Source organism: Phascolarctos cinereus, unplaced genomic scaffold, assembly GCF_003287225.1.
Source record: "Phascolarctos cinereus isolate Bilbo 61053 unplaced genomic scaffold, phaCin_HiC Scaffold_4;HRSCAF=312, whole genome shotgun sequence".
In the NCBI taxonomy this organism is placed as follows: domain Eukaryota; kingdom Metazoa; phylum Chordata; class Mammalia; order Diprotodontia; family Phascolarctidae; genus Phascolarctos; species Phascolarctos cinereus.
The window spans coordinates 182,615,129-182,623,959 of record NW_027555847.1 but is presented as its reverse complement, the minus strand read 5'-3'; the positions used below and the strand labels follow the sequence as shown (position 1 = coordinate 182,623,959).

The window sequence follows — 8,831 nt, the reverse complement described above, 5'->3', positions numbered from 1 at the left end:
AAGCACCCTCATGTCTGCAAAGGCTCATATTTTAAATGATTATTTCAACTAAATTATGTCTGAAGAAGATAAAGAAAATAACAGTGACTGTCATTCTACTGATATTGTTAGTTTTAAATGTGCCTAAAGATGAATTGATAGCTAAATATCAGATTAAAAAACCAGAATGGAGTTCTTAAAATGGTACCAAAACTCAGCAGCAATTCACCTTCCTGACAAATCCTTCCTTACATTTTCCTTATGAACTGTTTCTTATCTGAAGGATGAGCTAGAGTGGCATCAGCACACAACCCCAACATAAAGCTAGAAAAATGGTTTGATAAGATTTCAAGTAAGTTCATTAGCTTCAGGGAGGTCAGACAGGCACAGTTGTGGCATTTGCTGAATCAGAGTACCTTTCAGGTGTTTCTCTGAAGCCTGCCTAAAAATAACTAACCTCTCCTTACTGCAGAGGCTTCGATGGAGCCAATGCTATAGAAGAACAAGACCAGACTATTTTTAGGCAGGGCTCAGGGAAATACCTGAGAATGCATTTCTCAGCTTCAAGTGCCCTTAGAGTTGCATGAATAGCTGTTTTTCCCTCCAGAGTTAGCCACCCTGGTGCCAACACACACAGAGACACAGACACCTCCCCTTACACAGAACCTACTCTTGGACAGCCAGGTAACCTATCATGTCAATGACCACTATATGCCCACAATACAGAAAACTTAGTGGGGGACATGGGTTCATCTCCAGAATTCACATATAGAAAGTGACAGAATACAAGGTGGGAGTATAAAAAAATTGACCTATTTCCTTATATGACCTATTGAAACCAGTATTATTAATTTACAGGTCTTTATGTATACAAATCAAGATCTTAAAATCTTTTAAAAAAGAATGTCTGAAGGTTAGCGTCAACTGGTTCAAGACCAAATATCTCTATCTCCTCAACAACAAATGCTATTAACTTTATTGTACGGCAAAGAATGAAAGTCTATTCACTATCTTTTGACTAAGTCATACATATTTATACAGAAATGAGAAATCTTGATAGTAAAGTGTTTCATATACACTGTAAACTTTTTTAATATTTAAATTTTTAAAAATACAGTTAGGCTAAGAATTAAAGATGGAACAGCTAGGTGGTGTAGTGGAAGACCTGAGTTCAAATCTGGCTTCAAACACTTACTAGCTGTGTGATCCCGGATAAGCTGCTTAACCCTATATACCTCAGTTTCCTCATCTGTAAAATGAGCTGGAGAAGAAGATGGCAAACCACTCCAGTGTCTTTGCCAAGAAAACCCTAAATGGGATCACGAAGAGTCGCAACCGAAATGACTGAACAACAACCAAATTGTAAATCTTGTAGCTTTTTCTAAACATTTGGCTTTAATTCACACACTTCTATTACTTTTGGGACACTAAGAATTTATTGCTCTGAAGGAGAAATCTCTCTTAGGTAAATACTTTGTTGTCCCAACTAGACTATATGGTTCTTGAAGATAAGTCTGGACCTCACTTCCTATTCTAATGTAATCCCATATAGAGCCCAGGCACTTTGTGTAAATAGTAAGGCCTAAGAATTGTTTTTAATTGAATCTGAACCCCAAATATGATTTGTTAGTATGTCAAAAGTATGACATTTTTTCAATTTAAAATAATTTTCACCAAAAGTATATGAAAATATAGATTTATTTCCAAATTTCCCAACAACAAGGTGGTAGGTTGTCCTCTCTCCCCAGCCTCATCAATTCCTGTAAGATAAGGCTTTTGTTCATCGTTTCTTTATTTACTCACATTTTTGGATAAAAATATATCAGAAGGATGGACTTATGAAAATGGCATAATCTTGAAGGAAATATACAAAAGAAAAATTAAATATTAAAATCAATTAGAAAATAGCAAAATATTTTCCTTCTACTTTGAATTACTAAAAATCTTTACCCTTTAATATCAATGCCATTAAAAGTTTTGAATATCGCATTACTTAAATCAAATCTTGCTCTCACTTGATGTTTTTATGAATCGTGCGCAAACAGAATTCATCTTTTCCCTTTTCAAAGTAATAGCTGAAATTACAAGTGGTTGAGTATACAGTGACCTTGGTAGATGTTTCATTCTTCGCATTTCTTTTACTTCTTGTATTAGAATGCTACATAATTTATCTTTGTAGTCAGTATTTCAAAGGGAACCACGCATTCACTTTTTTTCAGTACCAAAATCTGAATGCTTATAAAGAAATGGTTATTACACAGAAATTGAAATGTCACTAACCATCTTATTTTTAACTATATATGGCATCTTTGAGTTTATTTCCATAAATCTTTATCCTGCTAAAAAGTAATATAACCGAACCCAGAATAAAAAATTAAATCTATACCATATAAATAACACATTTAACTAATAAAAATCAACATACTTAGGAATGAAACCAAAATATTACTAAGTTTCCGAATCTCCATGAGGAACAAAATATTAAAGCGATTTGATAAACTCACAGGTAGAAATATTATTTACATATTTCATTCATTAGACTTAATAAGCAAAGATTTTCTTTTAAAATTTTTTATACAGCAAAATGCAATCTGACTCCTCACTGAGAGAATCTCTAGGCTGAAAGAGTATAAGCTACAACACCATTATTTCTTGACCTAAGAAAAATATCAATTCTGAAAGCTATTTAAAATATATACATACCTAAATTGCACTGAGTTCAATTCCTCACTTTGTGTGAGCAGACAAATTGAATGGACATTACAATCAATAATACAGATTTAAACAAATGGACAATTCATCCATTTAAGCAAATGGACATGTTGTTAGAGCAAGCCTTTGTTTCCAAAATATATATTTCAAAAAGGTACAGAATTTGCTTTGCATTGCTGAGGATATCTTCAATTAAAAAATTATTTAACAGGTTTTTCACTGATGAAAAAAAATAATTTTAATTAGTTTTGAAACAATAGAGAAGATCAATATAATTACAGAAGTGCAATAAATGTGAAGTTTAAGAACTCTTTATGTTCTGAATAAGTGAATGCACTTTTTCTCTATGTAAAATATTTAAGAATCTTGGACATAAATAAATCCCAGCACATATGAATCCTATACCAAGTCCTCCCAAATTATGAAATTCCTCAAGATTTAAAATGGAAAATAAGATTACTTTTAATACAAAAACCTTATAGTATTATTATCCCCGCCCTGCCCCGCCCCCCCAATAACCTTGACATCTGACTTTCTTCTTTGGAAGTTTTCTGGTTTTATTTGTGCTACTTCGAAGGTCTACCTTGCAGCACTTCAAAGAAGTCCTATTACCACTTTTTAAATCTATATGCTTAATTGGGGGACGGGCAAGGGGGAGGAGTATGAAATAGAAATAGGACAAAAACTTCACATTTCATAAGTTTTTTCTAAATTTTCCAAAAGAACAAAGGCATACCTCATAGTAGAAATGAGCACTGACAAACACGTCAGACTAGAAATACTCAAATCATTTTTTATCAATTAAATATAAGGACCTTCGAAAAAAAATCATGACCTAAGCTTACAGAACCATCTTTAGGTTTTAAAAATTACTTAGGTCTCTCTACATTTAACTTATGGTTACTCCACTGTCAATAGCCATGTGAGCACGCACCACCTAACTCTGTAACCTGTATTTTCACATATTACATGACAATTTGATTCCACACTAAAAGTTTTACATGGAACTTCAGTGAACAAACACCAGGATACTAACCCAAATCGACAAAGGCTAAAATAGGTAACTCCAACTACTAGCAAGTTTTCCAAAGGATCATGAAGAATTATTAACTAGATGGTTTCAACCTTATCACCCTGCTTAAATTTGAAAGCAGGCTTCCAAAAATAAATCTTGTTCTTTATACTTTTAGCAAACTTCTTCATTTTCACTCAACAGCTCTGTAATTATAAACATAGTTTTAAGGCAGAATTCCAAAGGCCCTTTTTCTTTCATCACTGATCCATTCGGCTAACTCCAATACGTCGTCGTCTCCTAAGGAAAGCCTTTAAATTGTATTTCTTTGACTCCAGCATGCAAGGGCCATTGTAGACAAACAGCACTGTCATCTTTTCAGAGTAAGTGAGATTTTGAAGCAGCTGTAAATATTAAAACACATAAAAGATATATATTAAGGGACATTCTTTTCCTACTATTATTTCATTATAACAATACTATATAGGAACTCCAAAACACTGATAAGAGACCAGTAATCACCAAACGATTTCAAGTGTATAAATGAGACTCCTAACAATCAGCAAATATCTAAGAGTTCCTGCCCAGTTCAGTCTGGGACCCTCACTGAGTTGAATGTCCTTAAAAAGGGTTCAAGGACCAACCTCTATGTTCTGGGAGCCCTCTAGATGACTAGGGCTAGAGGATCATAACCAACATTTCTGGTGAGACTCTGAACCAGAGTGGATTCTCCAGTCTTGTTTCAGTTTAAACTTGAACCCCACATTTCCCCAGAATCAGCCAGTGCGCAGTGCCTAAGATGCATAGTAAGCAAAAAAGAATTTCACCCCTTATATTAGGACTTTTGTTAAGAAAAAGAAATAAGAACAGACTTTTTGTTCTCTCTGGAATGTGTTCTCTCTGGAATGACATTCATCTTCTATTAATTAAAGTATATCTGAGCAGCTATCAAAGCACTTATACATATGGTGGGTGTACCAAACATTTCCCATTTGAATGCCTGCCATTTATCTAGATATATTAATGGTACCTGGTATAGTAAAGTGGGCATCTTTTATGTAGCAATTTCAATGTAAAAGTAAATAATATTCATAATCACTTAAATGATAATTAATGGCAAAACACGGCATTCAAGACACTAGATAATCTGGCACTACCATATTTTTTGGCATTATTTAAAGATGGACTCTCGACAAAATGCTTGTTTTACAACTCTCTAATCCACTTATCATGTATTATTTTGGGAGTATATGCCCATTAATTCTCTGCATATGATACATATCCTCCTAAAAGCTCCATGAGCACAGGGACCATGATCTCCCTTAATGCCAAGCACGGTGATCTGAATATAGTTGGTACTTTATCAGTATTTTAATTGAAAACATTCATGTGGCTACATCATCTAACCCACTCACTACGTGAAGTTACATACAAAAGATAGCAAAGCCCTTTGAACTTTTTTATCATAGTCTTTTTTATTTAAATCAACAAACATTTATGAATTATCTACTATGTGCAAAGCATTGTCCTAGGCACTGAAGATACAACAACTAAAAAAGATATCACTTCTATTCTTAAGAAGCTTACTGTCTAATAGAGGAAAGGTGCCATGCAGAAATACTATACAGGGTAAATAAAATGTGACAAGAACAAAGGAGAAAGCCAAAGTGTTCTAAGAAAATCTGAAGAGAGAGATCACTTTCAACCACAGGATCAGGGAAGGATTCATGGAACAAGTAGAACTAAATTGAGATTTCATGGAAGAAAAGCATTTCAACAGGCAGAGATGAAAAAAGAATACATTTTTGCATATGAGGGTTGATTTGCATGAATGCACAGTGGTGAGAGGCAAAAGCAAGTGTCCAGTTTGGCTGGAATAGAGTGCTTGAAGGGGAGTAATAGAAAACAAGACTGGAAAGGTAACTTGGTAACAAATTATGGAGGATCTTAAATTTTAACATTTAATTCCAATAACCATCATCAGTGCTGACCAACACTGAAGTCACAAAGTCTATCCACTGGAGATACAAAGACAAAAATAGTCTGTGACCTCAAGGAACTTCCATTCTATAATTAAAATAGCAGGCTAAAAAGTTTATATTTTATCCTACAATCAAAAGGGAACCAATTAACAGGAGTCAGACATGATTAGACCTGAATAATGAAGATTATTTTGATAGCTATATGAACGATGAATTGGAGAGCAAAAAGACTGACTAGAAGCAGAAGGCTACTTAGAAAGCTATTGTTGAAGTCAGGATTACAGTGTGGAAGGGTCTGGATGTAGAAATTATCTACATGTGGTGGGTGAAAAGGAGGGAAGAGTCAAAGTCAGTTAAGGATTTGGTTTTTTCTGGTGAGGCAACTGAGATTATGTGACTTGCCCACTGTCATACAGCTAATAAGTGTTATGTGTCTGAGGCTGGATTTGAACTCAGGTCCTCCTGACTCCAAGGCTGGTGCTCTATCCACTGTGCCACCTAGCTGCCTCTTGGTTATGGAGTTTTAACAGAAATTGAGGACCTTTCCTTTAATCCAGTGGTCTTTTTTTTTTTGTTGTTAGGCAGTTGGGGTTAATTTACTTGCCCAGGGTCACACAGCTAGTAAGTCTGAAGTGTTTGGTCCGAGGCCAGATTTGAACTCAGGTCCGCCTGACTTCAGGGCCAGTGCTCTATCCACTGCACCACCTAGCTGCCCCTCCAGTGGTCTTTCTTTAGGCCTTGTCATTCACCACTGGCACCATGATTAACTTTAGTTATATCTATCCTTTTGTTGATAAGAGGGAGGAAGGAGAAGTCTTTCCTTTAATCTTAGTTAAATCTGAGGATCTTGTTCTCTATTGGGAGAGATCTCGTTGAAGCCTGGGGGGAGGAGGAGAGAGGTTAAGGTCTTTTTCTTCCACAATCTTAAAAAAAAAATCAACTGTCAGCTTGAACAGAGGCTTTTTTCCCCCTTTAAAATGAGATGTTTGTTTTTTTGCCTTTAGTGTGTAGGTTTTATTTATTTTTAACCTTAGTGCTGATCTGTCTACTGCTAAGCCTTTACCTAAAAGAGATCAAAGAAAGAGGAAAAGGTCTTTTGTGTAAAAAAAAAAGTGTATATATGTGTGTGTGTGTGTATCTATATACATACATATATATATACACACACTATATATATGGAGAGAGAGAGAGAGAACACGAACACAACAGGGAGAGGAGAGGAAGAGCAACTTTTTTTTTGTAGTGGCAAAAAATGAAAGAAACTAAAGGGATGTCTATCAACTAAGAAATGGCTGAATAAGTTGTGGTTTTGAAGGTGATGGGATGCTAACTATTGTGCTGTAACAAATAAGGAAATGGATGATTCTGAAAAGACACAGAAAGATTTGCATGAATTAATGCAGAGTGAAGTAGAAAGAACCAGAAGAACAATTTATACTGTAACATCAATAGTATAAAATGAGTAATTCTGATGACTATTTACAAATTGATAAAGAATGAAATGAAGTGAACCAGAAGAATACTTTTACAATAAGAACACTGTAAAACAAACTTTGAAAGCTGTAAGACCTATGATCAATACAAGAACCACTCATAATTCCAGAGAACCATTGATGAAACATCTCATCTATTTACTATAGAGATGTGATGGATTTAGGGGTACAGAATGAGATACATACTTTGATATACAGACATTGAAGGAATTCGTTTTGCTTGACTAATGAATATTTGTTACACAAAATGTATCTCTCTCCCCCCTCGCCCCCCTGGGGGTGGAAAAGAAAAATTTATCTCAATTAAAAAAAAAAAAGGTGGTAGGATGACACATATATGAAATGTTGCAGGCATTTTCAGATGAGACCACTGTATTATTAGTTTTACTCAACTGTTTTATTTTGTTATGAGTTTTCTTATGAAGTGGGAGTAATCTATACATGTTTTTAATATAAAAACAAAGCACATCAATAAATGTAAATAAATGTAAATGTAAATCAAAAAAATGTTAATTTCCTCAAGGGCAGGAACTGGCTTGCTTACTTGTACTTTTATCCCTAGTGCGCGGCACATAGTAAGTGCTTAAGAGACACATTCTCTCTCTCTCTCTCTCTCTCTCTCCTAGATACTAAGACTATCAACATTGAAAATTACTCCATCCTTGCCTTTCAAGAGCTTATAACATAATACATTGTTTTCTTTATTTCATATAAACAACTTTTAGATAGGGAAAGGATGAAATTATGTCTACTTTTCAGAGGAAGAAACTGAGGCACAGGGAGGGAGCTGTGTCCTGGGGCTACTTGAAGACTTATGCTTCCTAATGCCCACTTTGCTTTTCTTCTTCCCATTTCCTAGATGGAAGTACTTTGCCATAGGAAAGATTAAATTTTTTTTTCCTTCATCTAATTCCTCCTGTACTTGACTTTGTCAATTCTTCCTGACAATTATAGTTATCCAAATGCGTAATGACACACTGGAAGTCTTCAAGCAAAGACTGGATGAACACTTGCAGATAGAAATCTTGTCCAGGTCTGGAAATCTCTTTTAAAAAAGCATTTTTGAAAATAATTTTTTATTGATGTCTTTTGTTTTTACACTGTTTACATTTTCTAATGTATTTCCCTCCTGCGCCCAGAGAGCAATCCCTTATCAAAGAATAAAAGGCCAGTTCTGGTTCTAGGGATGGTCTTTAAAATATAAAAGCTAACGATCATAATTAGTAACTTAGGATAGAGCAGTTTCAGTTGAGCGATGAGGATGGAAGCCAGACTGCAATAGGTTAAGAAGAGAGGAAGTAGAAGCAATGATTGCACATGGCTTTATCTAGAAGTTTGCCTGAAAGAAGGAGGAGTGATAGGCTAGGAACAGACTTGGGCATGTTTTTAGGCACTGAGGAAAGAAAAAAATAGGGAAAGATGGAAGATTATAGAGGATGATTGTAGGGGTAATCTGCTGGGGAAGAAAGAAGAAAATGGGATTAAAGTCCCATAGAACAAGAGGGGATGGCCTTGTGGAAAAGGATTACCTCCTTAAGAGACTGGAGTAAAGAAGAGAACGGGGAACAATTTTCAAGGGCACGCTGAGTTTGTGGTGCTTTCAGGATATCTGGGTCACACTATGAAGATCCAGAAGGCAGCTGGAGATAAGAC

General features: G+C 35.1%; 1 protein-coding gene across 1 annotated transcript in view; it reads right to left on the bottom strand.

The window, feature by feature from the left end:
* Positions 1 to 1,659: 1,659 nt before the first annotated feature.
* SMC5 (structural maintenance of chromosomes 5) overlaps positions 1,660 to 8,831 on the bottom strand; it is a 76,584-nt gene continuing 69,412 nt past the window's right edge. Inside the window, 1 exon segment of the mRNA XM_078152813.1 lies at positions 1,660 to 4,107. Within this exon segment, the coding sequence (XP_078008939.1) occupies positions 3,964 to 4,107 (144 nt within the window). The 3' untranslated portion in view covers positions 1,660 to 3,963.